Source organism: Anser cygnoides, chromosome 4 (assembly GCF_040182565.1).
Source record: "Anser cygnoides isolate HZ-2024a breed goose chromosome 4, Taihu_goose_T2T_genome, whole genome shotgun sequence".
Classification (NCBI taxonomy): domain Eukaryota; kingdom Metazoa; phylum Chordata; class Aves; order Anseriformes; family Anatidae; genus Anser; species Anser cygnoides.
Window position 1 is genome coordinate 73,510,126 of NC_089876.1, and position 24,649 is coordinate 73,534,774.

Here is a 24,649-nt window from a genome sequence, read left to right on the forward strand (position 1 = left end):
TGAGGAAAACAGTAGCAGATCAGCCTCGTGTGTGGAACAACATTTGTTTAGTTAAAGAAATTACATTTATACATCTTAAGACTGTGACACATCCTCTGCCTATTGCAGATGGCAGAAGCTGGTGCTCAGTAGAAATCTGATGGTAGATACTGAATTTCTGGCACTTCATCTGGATAAGTATTTGCTTCTAGGAGAAATGAAAATCTGCAAGTTGTCCTTAGCAAGGCTGAGCTTTCTCCATCATTGGAAAGGATCTCACCATAATACAGATGTGACTAAGAGCAGAGGTGGGGCACACAATGACACTTCTCAAGGGGGTTGGAGCACATGGCAGGGAGCTAGAGCCAGCATGCTGTTTTTATACTCGTTTTGTGCCAACATAGGACATGAAGTTAGCATGGCCCAGAAAGCAGTAACCACTGCAGCAGAAAGCCTTCAACCAAGAAGGTAAATCTGAACTTGGAGAATTAACTCATCCCAGGGTAGGGATGTTTCTGATGTGGTAAGAGGAGCTCTAACCTTAGACTTACTGCGCTGCCAAAATAGAACCTGAAATGTTCGTTCTAAAGAATGATACAGAAAGGAATTTTATTGGCTGTAACGAAACTTCCTCAGCAAAATCTAAGAGGCTTGAGGACAGGATGCCTCCCCTGTTTTTTGAGACCCAGAGAAACTGAGTGCCTAAGAGCGTTGATTTGCTTCAGTGGTGTTCATGTTGAGTAGCAGCATCCGAAGGAGTCCTCAAAGCTGATGCTGATGGTGGCGGTTACCTGCAACTCAATGAGGGCAAAAAGTGTTGCATCTCTGCAGTAGGTACCCATACTGTGTGTATCAGAGTGGAGCAAGCTCCCCAAACTCATGCAAGGGGATGGGAGAGAAAGGACCACAGCTGTCTTCCACTGAGTCAAGAAACCTGAATTGGACCTCAGAGGATCCTAAGGCAGCTTCAAGAGAACTGTGGCCCCCTAAGAGACCCCCCGACATCAACAGCAAAGGCAGACAGCATTTGCAAGATCAAACTTGGTAGGACGAGCATTGGCACGAACAGGAAGGAATAATAATAGGAATAGAAAGGGAGCAGATGAAAGAAATCACCAAAAGAAAAACTCTGGCCAAGCTGAGTTGCAGCTTCTGTCTTGAAGTATCTGAGGTGTAGAAGAGAGATTCTCACTGCTCTTGTCAATGGAAACATATTTTTTTCTTGAAAAAAGAACACTTTTTATTTTTTAAAAGGTTTTAAAAATCTTCCAGAGATCTTTGTAGCAAAAGATTATTCCTCTATGTGTACAGTGAAAAAAACTTCTCTTTTCCTCCCTAACAGCAAATAAGTTTTCCTTGATTGAATAAATGTTTTTCTTTCTTTCCTCAAACTGAGAAATTTAGCTTCAGTGCCAATGTGTTCTTTGTTTTATAAAGAGAAATTTGGTCATCGGTAATGCTGCCAACTGTGGTATTACTGCCAGCTTTGGACTATCTGGAGTTTCACTTAGAGCCCCAGTACAAGTGGCTGTGTGACAGTCTCAGTTTCCACACTTTTTCAAGTGAGATTTTAGCCCTCATAGTTGCAGAAGAAAACTTGAAACATGACCACAGACTACTCTAGAGAATGAAAGGATTCTCTGTTTTAAAGTCTTTTTATTTTGTAGTCCAGTAATGGTTGGGTAGCCTACGTTATATATTTATTTTTGCCAGTGTGGTATTTCATTATTAAAGGGAAACCATTTACTGCCACAGTGGATTTGCAGTTAGAGATTTATTGGTCTCAGGCTGTATTTATATATTCTTTCTTAGTTCACATTGCTTGGAGCAAAACATTGCCTTCTTCTGCACAGTTCTCGTATGAGACTCAAATAATCCCCTTCAGATTTAGCGAATGTAAAAGTTTTACATATTGTTCAATATTCTCGAAGCACGGCTGCGTAAAACAGGAAATAATATGGACAGCCATGCTGCCTTGCTTTGGGCTATGGGCAATTTCCAGTGTGGGTACAAAGAGTAAATTTGTCAAAGTTTTTACGCAAGCAAAAGTAAAAAGATACACGGTCTTCAATGATTTTCTAAAGTGAAGAAACAAACCTAGTGACCAAATTTGCCAGCCTTTCTCACTGATGCTTATTATTCCTTCCACTGAAAAAAGTAAGATAATCACATTTTTTTTGCTTTGCTACGTTTGTATTTCAGCAGATATATTAAAAATGATATTTTATCAGAAATTACCTATGACTTACCTATTACTTACCTCTGTATTTGTTTATACTCCCATAAGCAGGATTAATTTACATTGAAAAATGCAGTTGTAAACAGTATAGAAATACATTACTTAGTTCCATTCAATACCTTCACAATACGTTACTTAGTTTCCATTCTTTTAAAAATCATTTTGGACAGTACTTGTTTTAGTCTATTACATATATTAATATTTGAATATAAAGTAGAACTTTAAAGATCTTGAATATAGCTGTACTAAACCAAGATATTTTGATGGTCATATATAGAAGTTACTCAGAAAATTCATGCCAGGGGACATTTTAAAATGTAGATATTTTGCTCTGAATCTTTTATGAAAGTACTGGAACATACCAGGGAATAGAAATGTCAGTGCCCAACTGCCAAGTATTAAAGATCAGGCTTGCAAATATATTTAAGTGCTTAAAAACCAAGATAGCCACCTTTCCTTTGTAGCACAGAAATGTTTAAATGTCACTGATTTGATTCAGAGCCAGCCAATAATGTGAAAAATTCCACTAAATCTCTAAGTGCCTGGATCCCTTTATGTAGGCACTAAAGACCAAAACACATTCAGCCTTCAGTACTCTTTCCACAAAAGATATGTTCAAGGCCAGAGCTAATATAATTACTAGCTATCACACTTGAGTATTGCGGGATGAATTTTGTTTGTTTTTGTGTGTGTGTATTTTTTTTTCCCAATACCGACAGCCTCTGTAAGGATATCCGTTACTGCTGAGCATGTTTTTCCTCTTCTTTCATACCTGGAACTCTACTGATGTACTACAGGGAGTGAAAATGTGCTTGAAGGAACTAGCTCAATGTTTATTCACTTGCAGTTGATTCAAGTCAGGAACATATTTGAACAAATGCAGTTGCCACTCTGTTTGAGTGCCAGATTTCAAAGGATGCTATATGTGTGATGTGGATACACGTCACTGTCAGCGGGCACAGCAGATCTGTGCTCCTGAGCTACCTCTGTGCACCTCTCTCTTACTGTGCACTCCCATTGCTGCTGCCAGACAAGCCTGAGATAGAAAGAGGGCTCTGCACTTACACTGTTCACCATCCTGTCCCTGAAAACCATACTTCCATCCTGAGCCATGTTTATTTCACAGTCTCGTGAATCATGAGTATCACTGAAAACAGTCCAATTTTTGTGCCCAGTCCTTATTTTCCTAAGCCAGCGGACAATGCAATTTTAATAGGGCAGCAATTTACCCTACACCTGCTGACCAGGTTCACTGGCTTCAGGAGTTACTAAAATCCCACCAACATGCGTGAAGGCTGTACTTGGCTGTTTCCTTTGGCTGTCGTTGTCCCTTGACTTTGTGAGGTCCCTACCTGGAGATGCAATGTGCTCCTTAACAACAAGGGTCCTTCTGATGATCCAGTTCTAGGTCCATTCCTTCTCTTTTTGTGAGTTACCGAGGTATAGGTATTTCCATCTTGCGGGTCAGAGAGAAGCTTAGGCATAACTGCAGAAATAGAGAGAAGAAGGCTATGGGGGGAAACATACTGCTGCCCCAAGTCCTTACATATGGGCTGGAGGAGAGCTGGAGGGGAGACCACAAACAGTCATTCTAGGGATTAAAAAAAAATGTGGGCTTGCAAACTTGAGCAAGGAACTTCATGTCATGTAGAGACTCACACGGAATATGTTTATAAGCTTCGCATCCTGTCCCAAGCTAGCGAAATGGGAAACAGTGAGTCAGTCTCAGGTTCTCATGTTATTTGAAACGCATGGAGTGATTACACTGTTGGCTGTCTCAGAGGAAACAAAACAGAAATATGCTTTTGAACCATGCCTTAATTTTCCAAGAGTCTGAATAAATCCAGCCACTATCTCTCCAGATGCATACCTCGCCTTCATTGCGGTAAACTGCAATGAGCTCATCCTTCTTGGGCCCGGTTAGAAAATACTCAGCAGAACAAGGCTGCAGTGGTCCTCAGTGCTGAAAAGCGAGAAGTACCTTCTGTTCCAGCTGTACTTGTCAGCCTTCCTGGGCATGATGCTGAAGGACATTAACCTTCTGCCGAGCTGAGTTTCTGTGGCTTCCCTTTTTCCATTTGGTTTCCTCTGCACAAGCGGTGGAAAAATGCATTGGGTTTCATGTTAGTCCCGCAAGGGGATACTCTGCATGTTGGTTGGTGTCAGCTATAGGTTTAACTGCCTCAGCTTTGTTTTCAGACCACTAGTGCCAGAAAAGAACATCTTAGAGCATTATAAAATATCTGATTATAAAGAGCCCGTTGTACCTAAACACAACACAGTATTATGGCTTTCTCAGCAGCCAACACTGTGGGTACGCCAGTAACCCGGCATCTGCTACAAATCCATGTTTTCATCCACTCGTAAAAGGAGACGCTGGGTAAAAAATGTGTCCATGCTCCTTGTCTCCCAGTTCTGTTTCTGTCCATAAGTGCTGTGAGACCTGAGCATCTTGAGCCGCTGCTCACAGCACCTGGGGACCTCCTGAGGTGGGGACCGGGGCTGGAGAAAGGGCACATTACAGGGGCTTTGGCAGCTGTGCAGGATTTGATGTAGGGCAGAGAGGGAGTGAGCAGGCACTTCCCCACCAGCCTGACAGCAAGGAGCCAGAATTCACATATTACAGAAACAAGGCCAACTTACACTCCAAGATAACTCATAGGAGATGCTTTGCTGTGCAGCGCCAAGATCTTAAGGCAGCGTCTCTCTGCTTGCCACTTCTCCTCATGCTCCTTCTGCAGTCATCTGCCGTCTCGTCCACCCCAACCCTCAGCATCCGCAGGCTTGAGCTCTCTGTGGCTTCACCGCTGCGTGCAGAAGGGCTGTTGCTGCTGCTCCGCAGCGCCCGGCTCCCCCAGCTCTCATTCCTTTGCTGTATTTCAGACATCCTGTTGTTGCCATCGGGGCGAGCCTTGCTGGCAGGCATTTTTTGACACATGCACAATACAATGCGCGTCCGGTCTGAAGTCCGATCTGATAATAAGGAAACTGCGCCGGCAAGAGAAGGGGGTAAAATCCCTGTGTGGTGCGCCAAAATATACCCCCAGTATTTCGGCTTCCCTGCAGACCGCATATCTGCCCCTCTACAGATACCATAAACATTTTCCTGTTCTCTGCATTTCCACTTTCTGATTTGTTCAGAAATACAGGGGGGATTCAATTCTTTCCATGGCATGTAATAGCTAGGCAGCAACTGGCTGACTGAAAATAAAAGCATCTTGGGTGCCTGCTAAAAGCAGGTATTTCAGGTTACCTACAGATAACTGGAAAACTCACAGATTATTTTCACACAAGCATGGTTTTGCTGATTTGTTGTATTTCTGGGCAGTTTGTCATCAGGAATATACCAATTCACATCCATCCCTGCTTATACTAATCCAAATTTTTGATTAACCCAGGTGTTATTTAACTTCTGTCATCACCCACGGACACGGGGAGCCCCTTTCAGAGCCCTGTTCAGCTTGCAGGTGTTGCCCACAGCTAGGGTCAGTCCACAAGGGTCACAGCATGCCATGCAGAGTGAGCTGAGGTAGCAGCTCCTCAAACACAACCGATCAAACCCATGCGTTAACAAATTTACAGCCAAAAGCTGTGAAGTAGCGTGTTATATCATCGCATTTACTGCAGTCGGTTCAATGACAGAACAAAACTGCTCCTTTGCAGGTGGGGCAGTGGGGGTAGCACCACACTGACAGAAAGTTCAGTTTTGCAGAGAAACTTCATCTACGTCAGGAGGAATGTAAAGCACCAGCAAACGTTCGCGTGCTCACTGAGGAAACCCAAGATATGTATTTTTTTAATTTAATTGGTATAACCCTTTTCTGTGATCTTCATTGCGCAACAGAGCCTTACAAGAAGAGACTGTTTCGACACAGCTCATAGCTGCTGGGAATCACCAACATGAACTGATGCTTGGGTCTGCTGCGTAACCGAGGCCGCTTGGATCAGGTCAGTACTTGAAAGCATAAAACATCGGAAAAGATGCAAGTGCTTCAGGAAGTAATAGCCAGACATTAGCGCTGCTCCAGCAGATTACCAATGAGCCAGGGGCGAGGGGAGCGATACCTGGCTGACGATCCACGGCCAACCCGTCCTTCGTGGCCTCCTCCCTTTGACCAAGCTGCTATACGGCCGCCACCCCTCGCTTGTTGGGTGTGTGGGGAGGCTCCTGCACTTCAGTCCTTCGGTTTTAGGTTGGTGTTAGAAAGACTTTCGTTTCCCCGTGATCCTGCTGTTTGGCTGGGAGGCCCCGGGCTGAGTCACCAAGCCACCTGCTGCAAAACAACAGGAAGAGCCACAAAATCCTTCAAGAATAACAATGGCTGGGAGGTGTCTTTATCCAGGGTGGATTGCTGGCTACGACAACATTTGCAAGTGTGTTGGAAATATGCTTCGTTCAGGCCATATTTTTCATTTTATGCTCTCTTCTGGAATGGATTTTTTTTCCCCAAAAATCTTTCAAGCACTGAGTCACAGTAGGGCTGATGGAAGGCTATTTGTCAAGTTGACTGTTTTGTGAGTTTTGCTACTTTTTGTTAGAAGATTTATTTGATGGAGGATTTTTTGAGCATTTGATCATCTTCAGAGCTGGCCATATATATTCTTTCAGTATATGTTTTGGAGAGTAAATAGCAGGACTTGCTAAGGAATTTAACTGAAAATAAAGTTTTCTGTTGTTCAGTGAGGCCAGATCTGCCCTCATGTCAAGCTTACAGGGCAGATTCTTCAGACCCTTCCAGACCGGCCTACCTCTGCTCCCAGCGCAGTCAATTAAAAACAACAGCAACAACAAAACCTTCCACCAACTTCAGTGAGCAGCATTAGAGAAGATTACTTTGGAAAATTCTGCTCATACCTATTTACGCCTATTTCAGCAACAGGTTCACAAATCTGTCCCTTGAGTGTGTAATGATTATTCCTATTACATTCAGCCGGACATTCGACATACAAAGTTATACATGCAAATATTTATAATCATGCCCACGTGAGTAGGAGTCCAGTATTTCTATGTTCTGTGAAGCTCCTGCATCCTACTCTGGCCCCATATTGTATTCCCATTGCCTATCGCTATGTCGGCCTCACTCAGAGCGGAAACTGCACGGAATCAGGGGTTATCTTTATTTTCGTTGGGCATTAGCCCAATTTATGGGACAGAACGGAACTCACAGTTGGAAACAATACCACCAACAACAGGAAGCTTCTGTCACATTAGATCTAGGATTGAATTAGGTGTGAACTTGCTGAGCCACTGGCCTGTGACTTTCTCTGTGAGTCAGTACAGGCAGTACTAGGTAGCAAGGATTTGTTTTAACAGGTAAGGTGGATGTGATCTACACTTCAAACAACGCACCTTATATTGCCCTTGTGTGTTTCAGCTGCTCCTCATAGAGGAATCAGCTGTCACTTCCAACATATGACCTAACTAATGCCCAGCTGACCGAGTAACAAAAGAGGACCCTGTTGCAAATGGACTTGTCACAGTAATTAACAGCGAAGACACTTGCACTAGCCTGGACTGTTCTCCCTGCTCTTTGCCCCTCCTGTAACACCACGGAGCTAAGAACTCAGCTGAACGCTTACTTTGTCTTGCTCTCACTATTGCAAGATATTTAACATTTTGTTACATAGGTCTCAACACTTCTGATGTGTCTTCCATTTCCCTGCAAAGAGCATCATGTCTATTTCTGTTGTTTATTCCTCCCCCCCACCTCTGTTGCATCTTCATACATTCAAATTTCATTTCTCCCTTTTGTACCTGCTCTGTTAACAAATATGTTTTTCCTCATTTCTTCAGCAAGCAATGCAGTATATGCTCAGCTGGAGTGGGCTCTGACCGTATGACTATCTGGCAAACCTACACAACTAAGGTCTTACTGGCCAATTTTTTCTCTCGGAGACCATAAAAATGACATGAGAAATAATTGGCTGGGAAAGAAAAATGAAGATAGTGCTCACACTTCTGCGGCTGATTGACTTTCCTTCTCCGGTTACCGTGGAAAATTACTTCAGATGTGGAAAAGCTGGGGATATTTCCCAGGTAAAGCCCTCCCTCAGTTTAATGCAGTTGTCACCTTTTTTGCCAAATGCATTTCCTTGGAAGCAGGGAGATCTGCTGACAGCCCCCCGCCCATACATCCCAAATCCTGTAACACCCCTCTACAGCTTAGGCTGTGGGTGGGCAAGGGCAAACTTCTGCAAGCAGTTTCTCATAACACAGGACATCAAGAAAACCTTGGAGTCCAATGCCTGCACTTGGAAAAACCTTCACGGAAATAAAAATACATAAATCTGGAATGGGCTAAAACTCGATGTCAGTGTGCTTCAAAAGCAGGTGTCTAATGTTAGGCTCCTAAATCCTTTTTAGCCACCAAGATTAGTAGCTTGATCTTTGCTACTGGTAATCACCCAGCAGGCTCTGGGAAAGCAGCTTATTTCAGCACCTAAACGTGGGGTTTAGGAACCTAAATTTAGTCTCTCAGGTCTGAAATCTGGGCCTTGCATCCTCAACTAAGGACAAATAAGGGCACCTGGATCTTAAATTGCAATTAAGAGTTTTACTTCCAGGTCAAACACAAAACTCAGAAAGGGCCTAGTTTTCCACCTCCAGTGTCAGGAGATCTCCCTGATCCCACCATGTCTGGCATTGCTCTGTGGCTGGAGGAGGGGAGGGCAGTGGGGCCCATGGCGAGGCCCCGTGGTGCACCAGAACCCCCCAGGGTTGCAGCCCTGCTTCCCTCCCTCCCGCCAGCTGCCTGCCAAAGCCGTCTCAGGTCTCGCTGCGTTTCCCCCCGTTGCTTCCTTCCTTCCTTCCTTCTCCTTATCTGCCCAGCAGCCACTCGCCCTATCTGCCTTCTCAGCCTCCCGTGAGGCTCCGCAGGCTCTCACGTAGCTTTCACCAGCCCGTGCCCTGGCACCTTTCCCACCTCCCCGTGCTACCTGCCCTCGGCTGATGGAGAAGCGGACTCCTGGGCTCCTCTCCGCTCTCTGACTGGTAACAGGACGCCCCGTAGGGAATTGGGAGATAAAAGTAAAAACAAGCTGTTTGAATTGGTTCTAGAGAGGCTTTGTTTGCCTTGTGAAAGCCCTCCAGAGCACAGAAAGGATAACTCCAGGGTATGGCTACACTTGAAACCAAAACCTAGGCTAAATCTTTAGCAGAAGCCAAAGCCAAACCAGAAGCACAAATCAAAAACAAATGTGTAACTCTATTCCTAGAAAATCCTCTTTTCAAATAAAATGTAATTATGCTCTTATTTTCTCAAGCCTCGCCTATACACGAAAGCTGTAACCATTTTACTAATCCCCTTTAGAAGCTGATTTTTATTTTAATTAGGACAGCCTTTTTATGTCCTTTTGGGTTATTCTCAAAACACCTTGCACTGATTTGTCTTAATTCATTCCTTACAGACAGAGCAGCTTTTGTCTCTGGAGTCCTCGGAGCGAACATACGATATATTTTTTTTCTGTCCAGATTTATTTTAGTGACTCTATTTGAATAATTTGACAAAGAGTAAGAATCTTTCTGAAATCCTTAACTGAATTTAATGTATTTCTAAAGGAATTCATGTAAGGCACCCTCTGTGGGATTGCAACACGGACTGTGGGACAGCGGTGTTGGCTGGTTGTAAAGAGGTAGGGAACTGATCCGAAGGGACACTGAAACAGCACGAGGAAGAAGCCTGAGCAGACTACAGCCACCTTACACAGTGAGTAGAGAAAGGGGGCAAATGCTTTTGTTGTCAGAAAGCAAAGAATAAAAGGCATGTGTTGGGAGTGTAAACGTTTAAATATCCCTTAAATAAAAGGAAAAAATACTTCCACAGGAGAGTGGAGGTCTCTTGTGTTTAGGAAGGCTTTGGATTTACCTCCTAGAACTGCTGAACCTCTGAAACCTACTGCAGCAAAGAGCTGGCAGCGGATGGAGGTGAAGAGGACAATGTAAGACAATGTAATTTAAATGAACTAATGCAACGCCCTGTTGAAGCTGTATTTTCAAGAGCTCTTCCACACACAGGTGCTCCCCAGATTTTAGTGTGCACCTGTGCCCAAGTGCAAAGCTGCGAAGCTTTGCAGATCACTTTTCAAGGGCTTCCCCTTGGAGCTGGTGTATTGCCACGTACACAGGTCTCAGGTCATGAATTCAGGGATGGCCACATCCCAGCTTTGGTTCCACCAGCCTTGTTGGTAAAACAAAGTTAGCAAACTGGTGAGAACTACTTGGTGGGAGATAACTGCAGTAGTTGAGATGCAGGGTGAGCTTGTCCTCAGATAATGTGGCTGATGTGGTGGAGATTAACGACCAGTTTGATACGGCAGCAAAGGAAATTATATAAGCAAACCTTACAAGAGCTGTGAAAACAGCCTATGATGGGCTTAAAGCAGAACCCAACAGTAATTACCAGAGCCTTATGTATGTTTTTAGCTCCTACATAACTTTTAGAGGCTTAATGAAACCTCTCAAAAGCTAGCAGGAAGGGCTGTGCACTGATTCCTAGTGATTCATTGACTTCCTTCCTCCCATCCCCAGCTAGAGCTTTACAGGACGAGCCAGCACGCTAGCGTGCAGAGTGCTGCAGTCCTGTAATGCCCAGCACAGAGCCACCAGCCACCAGTGGTGACACCAGCACCGTCCTCCAGACACCCCTTGCCTCCTGGTGAGCCGTAGGGTTCCCCCTGAGGAATACCTCTCATTTTAAATGGTACTCTGCCTTCCTCTGCAACAGACAGGCACGCTGCAATCGCGTGGTTGCCAGCCTTCTCTTGCTTTCATGGCCTGGCAGACGTCTCTGTATCGTGTTTCTGAGAAACAAGGTGATTGATGACCAGCTCAGAAACCCCACTACAAAAGCAAGTTGCAGAATAAGAAAACATAAGTTTAAAATACATCTGAAGCTATTCTATTCTCTGAGCTGTCACACAGGATTTCTCCGAGGTGTCTCTAAGCTGCACTAGTACAGATAAAGCCAGTAACAGCCTCCCACTGAGCCCTGGCTTCCCAAGAGGTTTCCCCTATTCCAGTTAGATCTGAGGTACCTGTTAGGATGTTACTATGTGACCTAACCTTCCAAGCAGCTCTGGAAATCTGATTTCTCCCTTTATTTCTTTTTTTCTCTTTTTTTTTCTTTTTTTTTCTTTTTTTTTCTTTCCGTTCCTTCCTTCTGTCCTTTCTTCCTTCCTTCTCTCTCTCTCTCTTTCTTAGTTTCTTTCTCTTTCTCCCTTTCTCTCTTTCAGTAAATCAATCTAGGGGAACTCAAACAGGTACATGGCTTAAATGAGTTTGTGATGTTTACAAGAGTATAAATGAAACACCATTAGAAACTGTCCTGAATGGTTCTCCAGCTGATTTCTCCAACTGGACCCCAATACCTGCTTAAGAAAAATCAGGCAAGGTTCACAATGTATTGCATGACCGTGAACCACAGCAGGACCCTCATGTCCCATCTGAAAGGTTTCTGCACGGACCAGCTGCGTGCTTCTGTCCTCGAGTCACCTGCAGGCTGGAACTGAGCTGCTGCCTTTTGGCCCGTGTCTTTGGAAGTCCTTAACTACTCGTGGGATAATTTTAACAAGATTAGAAACACTTTGAGGTGGCTGGACTAACTTTTTCGAGCTTCTTGTGCACAGAGCTTTAACTACCAGTATGTTTTTATTACTGATCAGAATAACATCAGTAATTAGAAGTATCACTCCAGTCAGCCACAGAAAATTACAGAAATGGTGACTTTCTTTAAACTTCTTGCCTGAATCAATTGACACTGGAGAAGGACTCCCGCTGGGCTGGGGGCTTTAAGTGGGCTTTGGTTTAGATTATACTCTCTATACAGTGCTATCTTGACCTGTCAGTGGGAAAATCCAACTGACTTGAGGAGGAGCAAGGGTAAGTCCCTACTGAAAATGCCACCCGCAGGCTTCTTTTTATCTTCAAACAACGCACATAAGCTCAGGGAGACTATTTCAAATGAAAGAAAGTTTTACCATACAAACACTAAAAGTAGCTCCACAGTTTCAGTGGATTGCCTTTTCAACTCGTTGTTCCTTTTATGTCTTGGCTCTTTTATTTTAGAAGTTTTTGCACAAAACAAATGGACTAGACTTTATTTCTGTGCTACAGAATAAGAGGCATAATTCCTCTGTATGTAAAGTCAATTGGAATTTTCTCAATGCTGTTGAAAGGGGTAAATCTGGGCTCTTGTGTGTCTAACACTTGCCCTGTTAAGAGCCATGGCAAAACAGCTACTGAATTTAATGGAACCTAGATTTACCTTTAACTTCCTAGATCCTTTATTGCATTGCAAGAATGATCTATCTGCCCTATTACATTTGCCCTTTCTTGAACAGGATCAATCACCTGTCCATGTCCAGATGTTGCCCTGTATCCAAAGCTCTGTATATATAATTTCACTCATCTCCCCATTTGCAGCGGCATAATGCCACCCTACCTAATAAAAGTACACGGTTCAGTTCTCAGCAGAATCGGGAAAACCGTTTCCATTGAGATCCCAGCGATGTGAACTGGACACTGATCCATGACTGTGAGCCTTCCTCCCTGGTTCCTCTGCTCTTCAGCCTTGAATTCCTGCAGCCTGGCAGGAATCCTCCCAGCTTTTTCTTCCAAAGCTTTCAAAACAAAACCGATAAAATGATATTCCTCCCTGCAGCTCTTCAAGGTTCTTTAGGCAGAGCAACCAAACAGCAAAGGAAAAAAAAAACAACACATCTGAGACAATTTTTTTGCAAACAGAGGCCACTGGAGCAATATTGTGAGCAAGATAGGAGCTACCAAGCCAGAACAGGTAAGTGGTGCCTCTGGTCCTGTGTAATTCTGTGGATTACAGATCACATCTCCTTGTCAGGTATTATTTCCACGTATTTTCCTCCAAATAACTATCTGAAATACTGGAACTAGCTATGTACAAGAGTTATTTTTGTGCTTGTGGAAGTGAAGGGTAGTCACAGCTCTGGCCTCAACAAGAAGGAGCCTTTGTTGAGATTCACAACTGACTTGCTGTCCATCACAGGTCTAGCAGAGTGGCAGGGATCAAGATGATGCCACTGGAGCTCTTGAAGGGGACATACAGACCAAAAGGCACTCTGTAACTGTATGGCCCCTTGTGTTTTGCAGCTCCTAGCTCCTGGGAAGGAACACATTATTCTTACTCCAGACTGACACAACTTGAATTAAATTACTCAATAAGATTTCTGTCTGCTCCAATTCCCTTACTTAGCTATTTTATAGAGAGAAAAAACATGTCTACTTGTTCCTCTAAACGGAGCGGAGGGTTCCTCATTTATGTATGTTAGTTGCTTGATACCATCCTCCCAAAAACTTGCTAAAGTTTACCAGTAGCAACACTATCAATCTGTACGTGTGAGACTCCTGAGTCAATGAAACTCTGTCTCTTCCAAATTCCACTGACTTCCCTCACTACATGACGTTCAGGATGGGGTATCACATTTATAATGTGCATCATTATTATGTTAATGTGTATGTTATGTTGATATATTTTTAAGTAAACAAATGTTTCAACACTGAAATGCTGCCATTTCTGTTTCAAAGGCATTATTTTTCATTTCATAATGGTAGTTAAGCTTCATTCTTTCCTTTTTCTTTTCTTGTTGCAACCCTTCCATTCTGAAATCAAAGATGTCAAGACGTCTCCTGAAGGAATTTCCCTAACAGAATTGTGTCCCAAATATTAATAGCATTAGTATCGTCCAAGCTGGATAATTGGCAATCCCAAAAGAACTGATAGGATCTGTTGCCTATATATTACTAGCTCAGGGCTATGTAATGGCCAGTACTAATTGATTTTCTTTCTTTCCAGCCATACAAACATAAATCATAGTTAATAATTCTCTCAAGTAATTTCTAAGATAGTAAGCGTCTATAGTACGCATGCTGCCACCGCAAGTAATACCTTTGATATGCTTTCTTCCGAGGACAGACAGAAAAACATCGTTCTTCATCCTGCCGTTAAGCACAGATTGGAGATTTAAGCACTTTAAGCCCAAGCTCAGACTATGGCGGTACACGATGTATAGCAGAGGGGCTATGGGTACGTGAGTTCCATAGAAAAAGCAGACACTATTAAAATATAATGATCAAAATGCAGCCTCCCTGGCTCCCACTGCACTCAGCTGCACTTACCAAGTCGTACAGTGCAGTAACAGCTACCTCACAAAGCTTTGTCTAGAAAGTGTGGCAGAACAGCTGTAAAGCGCCAGGACTTCTAGAGCTGGTTAATTGGACCTTTAAAGTGTATTAAATGTCTATTGAAATGCAAGCCGTAATAGCTCCCAAGAGGAAAAGGGCTGTAACGGCTTTACGCATTTATGGATATAAGCTTACATACGTATTAAATGTATAAAAGAAATGTCTGTATAAACATATTATATAAACATATGATGAAAAACACTTTTTACGAAAGCATAAATTAGTATGTGAGAAAGAGCAACATGGATGAGCACAAGATGTAAATGTCTGAGAGCTCGTTTTGCACAGAGACTTTCAGTAAGAAAAGGTCAAAGCCTTTTGTTTGAAGAACAGCCTGCAACATCTCCAGATAGGACATAAACAGCATAGCAGCCACAATGAGACACTCTACCTCCTCATGTAAACAAATGATGTTAGTTAACAATTGTTCAGAGACTGATATGAACTGAAACAGCAACCCACATCTTTCAGATCGGTTGAGCTGTGCTGGGTGCCCATCCCAGCAGGAAAAGCAAGGAAATGTGGCACCAGCCCAGCTCCCCTCTCTGGGAGCTCCTGGCAGTCACTGGAGAGGTTCTGACATTGCTCTGCTCCATGCCCAGAGCCCCCTGGACTCTTTTCTGCCACCAGATGCTGACACAGGACGCCTTGCCTCTCACAGCTAAGGTTGGGTCCTTTCGGACCAATGAACCAAATCATGCATCAAACAGCATCCCCGTGGGTGTAGTTACCACTCCACGTGAAGTCAGCACGTTTCTCTGTACTGACCTCCTTGTGTATTTAAATGGAAGTGTTGCTGGCGACTGAGTCATGTGGACCAAAGCCTGAATAAACCTAGAATATGTAGTCTCAGATTGGAGCAGCGTCCAGCAAAGCTGTTATTTGTATAACTACAGACGTGTATTGCCTTCCACAACCTTTTTTGGGTTTTGTTCTGCTCCTTCTTGACTCAGGCAAAGCTAGTGGGAGTTTCTCCAAGGGCAAGAAATGAGCCAGTACTGGTTAAGTTAAGCATCTGCCTGATTCAGGTGGTGTCTATTTTAAGATATATGCTATGTCAAATATATGTTAGTTTTATATTAATAACACACCACACTGCATACACACACACAGATATGTGAAAATGTAAAGCTATTACATGGATATTCATAGTGAGACAAGTCAGGAAGGTGGCTGTTACTACTACGTAAGCAGTGTGTGGGCTGTCGCATCAGTCCCCGTTCCCATGAAATCGGCACCTTTCATAAACATTCACATGACCCTTCACAAATACTACGGCAGCAAAGATTTTCAAGTGGTCAGGCCTGGCCTGCCTTAAATTGGTGGAATCAGAGTGAGGATGAGGCTGAAGATTGTCTCCCATTGAGGTCCATTGCTCTGAGATGGCTGCTAAATTGCATCACGCTTCCCAATGAGGTAAGAAATCCCTGGAAGAAATCCCACAGAGGGGCAGAGCCCCTACCCTCTGCTTTCAAGAGGAGTCTGGTCAGGCCCCAAGTCAACCCAGGAGAAAAGTGGTTTCATGCACTTTTAACCTTGAAACTCCCTTCTGCTTTTGGACATCAGGGTACAGCGGTTCGGCTGGGTGAAGACGCAGACCATAAACAATGTTCCCTGCTTCCATATTTACTTAGGAATGCTATACTTGGCAGCGCACATTTCCAGTAGCGGAAGGCTGACTTCCTGATGTCAATATGATATTTGGCAGTTAGCACATACTCCCCAAAGTAAACCATGGCACAGCTTGAACACGGTCTGTGAGGGTCTACAATGTTCAGAAATACTGGCTAAGCTCTTATTTTTTTGACAAATCATGCACCAAAATGTGCAATACAGAAGAGAGAAGGCTTAGACACAACCCAAGCAAATAGTGGGCTGTTGTTCCAAAACCAGTGACAGTAACTACTGGGATATTTTCTTTGCATACAAATGAATTGCAATAATCCCCGAATGAAGACAAGCTTTTTACTATTTTGTGAAATAAATATTTTCCTTGTATAACATTGCCCGGCGGATTAAAAAGCAAATAAAGTACAAGCCTGTGCCTACATTATCTAAAGCTGCAGGATCCCAGGAACCCCTGTATTGTACAGCTTCACATGTACGGAGCATCATTAAGAAATGTCAAGGCCATATTTTACTCTACTCCCTTCATACACATAAGAGAAGAAGAATTTTAGTCACAAAAACATCTCCCTATTATACACACACAAAATATGCAGCTTCCCTGAGAAAATCATGAATTCTAATTTGTTTTTGAAGGAAGTAATTTTTTTCCTGGCAGATCTGATAAAAACAACAGCCCATGATTATCTAATCTGAAGGTCATGTCACACTCAAATAACTGGAGTATCTACACAGTAGATGGAAATTCTGCTGTCACCACCCATCATGACAACTGTCGGCAAAATAAAAGCAATACCACTGCCTGCCTTCCTGGTACATCCCAAATTGTCTGGATGGTAAAAATAATTCTCAAGAACAAACAAACAAAAATCTGTGAAATGCGGCTATGCCAGTAAATTTTCAGACAGGACAGAAACAGAGGTCAAGAGGAAAAGAAGCTTTAGTAATAACCAAATCTTTGCAATTGTAGTAATTAAGCTATGCTCCATTTAAGAAAGCAAGAAGCAAAGATGGCTTAACTCTGGGAAACAAGTAACTTGTTCTGTCAGCAGATGTATTAACGAAGTTTGGTCTTCCAAGGATTTGAGTCTTTCCCCGCTTCCTTTTCCATCTCCCATGATCTTACCCTACCCTGGCAATACTTCTATTTCCTCTGCTCCAGTCCCTGCCCTGTGCACCTCCACCATGCCACATCTCTCTTACCTTCATGACATCTGCCTGGGCACATCTTTTCTGCCTCCCTTCAGAGCGCATGCACTGGCTGGGCAGCTGAGAAGGCAAGGTATGGGGTCCACCATGCTGATTTCTCTCTCAAGGGACACTATTTGGAGGTCTCTGTCCTCTACCGAGCCACCTATTTTCATGAATTTTTTCATCTTTTTTCATCTGGTCTTTGCCTCATTGCCAGTTATGGTTGAAGAGACTCAATGAATTCAGAAGCAGCTGAGTGAAGAGGGACAAAAGCCAAGTGTGAGGTGGGATGGTGTAATTCTGCCCTTCTGAAGAGACTCAGAAGCTACCCACACTCATGGTGCCAGGAGTGGAAACCACCTCCTGGATTCACTGGGGAGACCGCACCCTCTCCGTGGCCAGCTGGCCAGGGACCTGTGTTGGTGGGGAGGTGGGTGGCTCGCAGGGATCTCAGGTGTCCCCCACCTCATCCCTGCCCATGGCTGGTGGCCCTCCACAGCTCAGGGTGCTGACAAATTTTAATAATTTTGGCAAATCGAGGACATCCCTGTCAGTGAGAGGTGGTGCCTGCAGCCAGGTGTTGACAGGGAGGAGGAGAAACAGGAGCGTGGGGCAAGGACACGTTGCTGCTACCTATGTGTACGCCGACGGAGAAGAAGGGGACTGAATTTTCTCCCTGTCCAGGTGCAGAAGCTCAGGACTTACTGGACACCTTGGTGGCAGGAAGCACGGCGGGGCGGGTGAACGCTGCAATCGACATGGTCCCAGAGATGTCCACCTCCGCTGGAAGCAGCACGCCACCATCATGCTCCTTCCTCTTCCACTTCCCAATGACAGATCCCCGCTTTTTCACGGCCAGCTTGCAAAGGGGGCTCGAAACCCCCAGCTGGAGCTGGGTGCGAGGATGGATGCAGCCCTGCCGAGGGCATTAAACCAGCGTTAGGCCTAGTGGCTACCAAACCGCAGAGTGTGATTTTTCCTCACAGCAGCTCACGGAGAAGAGGTGGGCAGAAGATGGCTGCCGATTCCCCCAGGCCACACCAGGTGGCACCAGCGTGTAGTGAAGGTGGCAGCCGTGCTGCATCTGCTCGCAGGGCGCAGGGCAGAGCCACCAGGCCTTCCTGCAGAAGGTATCATGCCAAAAAATGAAGGCACGGTGCCTGTTGGTACCTTAAACCACCCCCCTCCCCCGGTTTCATGCTGCCTCCTCCCTGGCAACGTGCAGGGAGCTGAAGCCAGCAGCTAGCTGTGGCTACTGCTCTCTGATTTCAGGTTTCGTTTTCAGCTGTTGCTGAGAGTGATTAGCTACCCCTTAGTTAACGAACCGTCCGAACATTACTAACTTGCTGCAGAAGGAAAGGGAAGGCTCGATTCATTCAAATCTCTTCAGAGCAAACCTAAACAGTGCAATTGTTAATTAAAGCACCTCATCTAATTTAACTATTTGGGGGGAAAAAAAAATCAAAAGCAAATGAGAGAGAGAAGAGCTTCCCCTTTGTGTTGCCCTACTGACCTGTGCAGTCATAGACGTGTCTTCATCTTCTGCATTTTTGCTGGTTTAAACACAGTATTTCCCCAGACCTTTTGTGTTTGCACTTGTGAACCTGGCAAGGAAATGGCAAACGAGAAGGAAAAGTTCTAGTAATTAACGGCTATGTAAAAAGCTTTTGTTTGCCACACAGCAGTGCTGGTATGGTTTTTGTGTGAGGGCTCAGTATGAGCTAGGTCCAGCAGAGGACTTTGAAGTGTACTCGAAGGACGGTTTTCTTTGTATTACAGCAACAACTGGGTGGGAAGCAAAGAGAAGCAGAAAATTCTACAAAGGTAGAAAATTCATTAAAACATGGCTGGATTCTCACTGAGATCCATCTCTCGGGACCCTGACCTGAACAAGGTGCCTCTGAACAGGGACCTACTAAGAAAAGGGGAGGGGTTGCTTGCTCCTAGGTAAGGACCCAAGTGACTTATTCTCAGCTGAACACTGCTGTCGTGCCCCAGACCTCTTTGTTGATCAAGCCTTGTGCACTTGATATCAAAGAGTAGTGATTTACATTTGGGCATTATGTTTAAACACAAAGGACTCCGCATTTTTTTACAGTCTTTGTATCTAAATTACATCACCTCCTGCTGAAATTCAAACAGATATACTCGATACGCAAAACAGCTTTAGTCTAATTAAAAGCACTGCAGCTAGATTACCCGGCATGCTACATTGGTATCCACAGATGATTTTATCCTGTGTGTTATGATGAGTTAGAGAGGGGCTTATGGGAGGACAACAGCATCTTCAGGACACAAACGCAAGGCAGAAAGAAAATCATGATCTAATAATATGCAATGCATTCTAATAGTAATAAATATTATAGCCTTTGTGAATTCTTATTTAATTGTAACATCCCTTTTGGATCCAGACCACAACATTGCTATCGGAGTGATGTCCAGTTCAGAATTCAAGACTCTCTGCTATAGACTATGATGTTTTGTCTTTTCTGAAATGAGCGAGAGGTGGTTTTGCACAGCCAATATAGGAACGGTTATCAAAGGTTTACTGTAGTCACTGTAGAAACTCTTCCAGTGCTCATGATAATGGATTGTCAGATATAAGACAGCACGCAAATGGAGAGGATAAGAGCAGTAATTTAAATACAGCACTGCAGAACAAAACTCTTGAAAATATTTTTGGTTCTAGGAAAAGTGAAAAACATAACAGAATAGACCAAGGCAACTGCTGCAGAGCTAATAAAGTGTTCCTATTTCTACTCATATGTCACTTGTTTGTAAGAAATTAAATGGTACTTTCCAAGGACTCCCCTATAGCTAAAGTGATAATTCTAGTACTAGAAGCAATCTAGAAGCAATGTATATCTCAGTAGTACGCTTGGTCTCCCTTAATAAAGTTTTTCTTGCAAAGGCACAGTCTGTCACGTGCATTAATGCCTGAATTCAGAGGAATATTTTTTTTATTAGTGCATTACGTATATTAGTTTTGTTCATACATGACTGAAGGGGGAAAAAATCCATTGGCTTCTTGATTATTTTGATGAAGAGAAGTGAAATCCCATTTAAAGTATTGGAAATGTTTAAAGTGTAATGCAACAAAGGGGTATGAATTTTACCAACGTATAATCAGTTGCAGCTGATAATGCTAATGCTAACTCCAGTAACCATCAGCATGTCTCCACATGAATGATAAACAAGAATGAATATTTGCCTCCAGCTAATTCTTAGTTCCTACCCAGTGAAATAGATAGTTGGTCACAGATATGTCATTGTTTGATCACGGAAGTTTGTAACAAAATCTTTCAAATATCTTTCCTTATCTTCTCAAAGAAATTTCAGAATATTTGACATCCCATTCTGTCTGCTTTGTGTGCATGTTCCCACAGCCTCGTTAACTTTGCATCCTTCTCTTGGATGGTCTTCATTATGCTCCTTTTATTAGATACGATATTTTACATTAGATAAAGATTATGCAATTGCAGTTTCTAAGTAATTCAAAATGCAGAAGATGGAATGATAAAAAACTTTTACAGTGATGGAACACAACCAAAATTTCTTTCAAAACTTTCTTTAAGGATTCTATAGCATGGCTCAGACAAACAAGACTGGCTAGCCTCATACATGCTGAAGTTCACGTTAATGGCTTGACTGAGGTAACTGCAACAAAAAGTTAATGACAAATCACTTCCTCAAATATACTCTTTCTTTGGAAAAAAAAAAAAAAACCTCATAATGAAGCAGGAAAACTAGTAAAGTTTTTTTTTTTTTTTTTTTTTTTCCCCAATGAAACACTTCCTATCTAATTATGGAAAAACAAAGTTGCCTTAATAGTTGTTTACTTATTTATTTTTGAGAAAAAAAAATAGGACATCAAAACAGCTTTTAAGAGTTCAGTAGTGTCTGTATTAATGATATTGTGCAGTGTATATAATGTGTGTATGCACTCATCCTTGAATCAAGAAATGGTCTGACATTCTATAGAAAATCATAAACTAGTTTTCTATGTTTTTAGAGATTTCCCTGCTTATACAATATAACAAATCTTTTAACCTACTTCAGCATACCTGAATAGATCACAGAAATCTTCTAAATACTGATTCTTTGAGAGTTGTCATCTCCAACCATTTGTGTAAAGAGCACCACAAACTGGTTTCAGTGAGCAGAGGTACCTGAAACATACTCAAATTAATAACCCTCATATTCAGTAATGCACTTAAGATGGCTGTCTTCAGATGTATATTAGAAAAGAGTGTCTTTTTTTCATTTTTTAGGAAAAATTACATATAAATTTACATGAAATGAGAGTTTCTTTAAAACGTCCCTTAGTATGCAGACACTATTGGCTCTTACCTTTCATGTACTTGTCCAAGCAAACATGCTCATTGTAACAGTAGTGCTAGTAGGTAGCAGACCTTCTTTTAGGAGCGCTTAAGCAAGCACTGGTTTGCAGCTGATCTTTGCTGCAGAACTACTCAGCCCAGTGCTTATCCCATGGGGCTGGAGGCCGCAGGGAGCTGGGAGAAAACCAGCTGCCAGGTTTCTGGTTTGCAACAGGTATCGTCCTGAGCTTTGCTGGGCCTTTGCAGGATTATGGCACTTACAAGTGATCCAGGGAGGGGGGAAATAGAGAAGAGAGAGACAACACCCCAGCAAGAAGCAACCTTAATAAAGTGAGAAGTTGGGAGAGTAGCATGAGGAAAGTAGGAAGAACTGAAGCAGAGTAGCAAGCTTTGAGATGTTCAGAGGAGTACGCCCTGCTATCATGGGCCAGCTCTTCTTCACAAGGGTCACTTGTGAAGTGCTACACAGGAGCTAATTGGGGCAGATGAACACTATATTCAGATACCAAAAAATATCTAAGTTGGTATGGATAAGAAAAATGGGGACTGCAGTTGATAGCTGATGGGAAAAATAATTGTGGCTATTCTTTGTAAGGGCAAGATCACAGAAGAAATGGGATTTTGTGTATAGCTAGGATTTTCTTCTATTTGCAGCTTCTGTGGAAAGGCTTTTTCCACTTCAACTTGCCAACGTGTGAGCTAAATAAATACGTGGGCAATGGCAGCCCCTATCCTACAGGGAGCATGCTGGAAAATATGTTTGTTCAAATAACACTCAGTGGAACAAAAAATATATTTAACTCACAGTTAAGGGGCCACAGAGTTCAGCCACATTTGACCAACTTACCGCATGCTGATTCAAGCCTGCTGAAGACAGTTTTTTGAAGTTCAGTAAATACCTGCCGATGCCAGTGGTGCAGAGTCATCGCTATATACAAGCATCTTTCAGATGAACTCCTCGTTAAGCAAAAATTTTCCATTAAGAATGCAGCCTAGTCCCCAGCATCTCCACAACACTTTGCAGTCATCGCACCTGATGCTCTGATCTAAGCTCCGGTGAAACAAACAGAGACTCGATTGCTTTAAAAGCCCTTGTTCAGCTTTGGCTGACACCCAGGAGACATAGGCAAGGGTGGAGAGCAGGGGCCTGGAGCGCTGCCCTGCACAACACTGGAGACTCTCTGGAGCTGCGCAATGGTGTGGGTATGGCTCTTGGGAGCAGTAGAAAGTTGGGAGCTTCACAAACACCTCCCTGTTTTTTGCCTTTCCTCAAAGAAGTCACCAATGCTGCACAGATGGCAGAGTGCAGGTTGCGTGGTGAAGTGAGCTCTTCTTTGCCCAGCCTAATGCAAGAAAGAGGTGACGAAAACTTCACACTGATTTTTAACCACTCCCATGCACCCTTGGACAGGAACTGCACTGTGCTGGGTAAAGAAAATAAACACTTGGCATAAACATTAGAGAAAAAGAAAAAAACTCTTCTATTTTTCCTTTCCCATTCTATTTTCTTGAAGTTACTTCACTGTTCCCTGATAGTTCCTGCTCCTCTGCCATGCTCCTCTTTTAACATGCAACATCTTACCCCTCCTCAGAGCTCCTGATTTTCATAACCAGCCTTCAGCTTTTACCCTGTAAATTTCTCCTCCTCCCCACATCACCTTTGTCATCTTGGGCTATCTTTTCTATCTTTTTTTTTTTTTTTTTTTTCCATTACCCCTCCACCTGCACCTCCATGTGTCACTGCGAGGTGCCTCCTACACCACACCAATGGCCCACAGCAGAGGGGCCCCTGAGTATGGGCTCCATGGGGATGCAGAGCAGCACAGGGGGGGGGAAACCCTCACCAGTTCCACCTCAGGACACATCTGGCAAGAGAAAATCCTGAAGAAATGCAGAACCAAAGTCTCTGCTGGACATAAGTGTGTTCTGCTTGTGCTTTAAGAGCTTATTGTTACTGCTTTTTTTTTTTTTTAATGTTGGCTAAATGTGCTCGGTTTGCCATATGTTCAGCAAACAGCACTGTGACCTAAATGCTACCGCCATGCCAACTTTCAAAGCAAAGCGATTGCAGTGATCTTTTAATATGGAATAAAATACTCCTCCCACTTGGCTTTGAGCTGAGGAAAAATACATTGCTTGATTTTGACTTATACTTTGCATGGGCTGCCCCATCCCACGATGGTCAGTCTCGTCCTAAATGGTTAATGCTTGGCTAAACTATAAGCATCTAAAAACAGGATATTACAGCAGAAAACCGGATAAGCACAGTAACAGTGGGAGCTGCAAGGCCCTCCCTCGTTGTCTCCTCTTCCCCACCCATCAGAACAAGTGGAGATAATATCTGAATGCGTTTGTGTCCAGTTAAAATCCTGCACAAGCTCATAGACAAATTAAATGCAGACTTCTGGCTTCCAGCAAGTTTTGTTTGTGATTATCAGTGCTGCAAAAATTGACATGGACAACCAGGACTGCGGTGGAAAGAGTGCTTCTCAAAGGCGTTCCCATCAACACCCTGAAAAACAGCGTTTCCTCCTCTCATGAAAAGGGGACTGGCCACGATGGGTGACCATCAAGCAGCTCCAGGCTGGATGTGCCGTGTCCTTCCGCACCCACGTTTTTCTGCCTAGCTGGTGGGCTCACCTTTACACTGCAATATGAGGCAGGAGGTAGCAGCCTGTCCCAGTAGTTCAAGGGAACGAGATGGAAAGAAGTGGCTATGTCTGCCCTAAATCCATTCCACACCACTTGCTCTCCAGTGGGGCAAGAGGAGACCTTGTCTGCACCGCTGCCTCACCTTGGTGGCTCACCTGGGCCAGCTGATGCAGGCAGGAGATGACACCAGCCCAACGCATGGCTTTGGAGGAAGGGATGCAGTAGCACTGACACAAGTTCAAGTTGTCTGTCCCAACCATGCATGTAGGAAAATGAAGGGGACGATGTTCCCCTTGCCTCCTCTTTCTTTCTCCTGCAGCGTAAGAGCCAACCTCACTCCCAGTCTTCAAATCTTCCTGGACACTGAGCTGTCTACACGAGTGCTGAGGGCCAGGGATGCTTGTGGTG

At 43.6% G+C, this 24,649-nt stretch overlaps 1 protein-coding gene across 1 annotated transcript in view; it reads right to left on the reverse strand.

The window, feature by feature from the left end:
• Window positions 1-18,119, reverse strand: part of EMCN (endomucin) — a 69,275-nt gene extending 51,156 nt beyond the window's left edge. Inside the window, exons 1-2 of the mRNA XM_048066425.2 lie at window positions 17,955-18,119; window positions 17,262-17,501 (exon numbers count right to left, since the gene is read on the reverse strand). Coding sequence (XP_047922382.2) covers window positions 17,262-17,286 — 25 coding nt within the window. The 5' untranslated portion in view covers window positions 17,287-17,501; window positions 17,955-18,119. The remainder of the gene's footprint in view (window positions 1-17,261; window positions 17,502-17,954) is intronic.
• Between the last annotated feature and the right edge of the window lie 6,530 nt (window positions 18,120-24,649).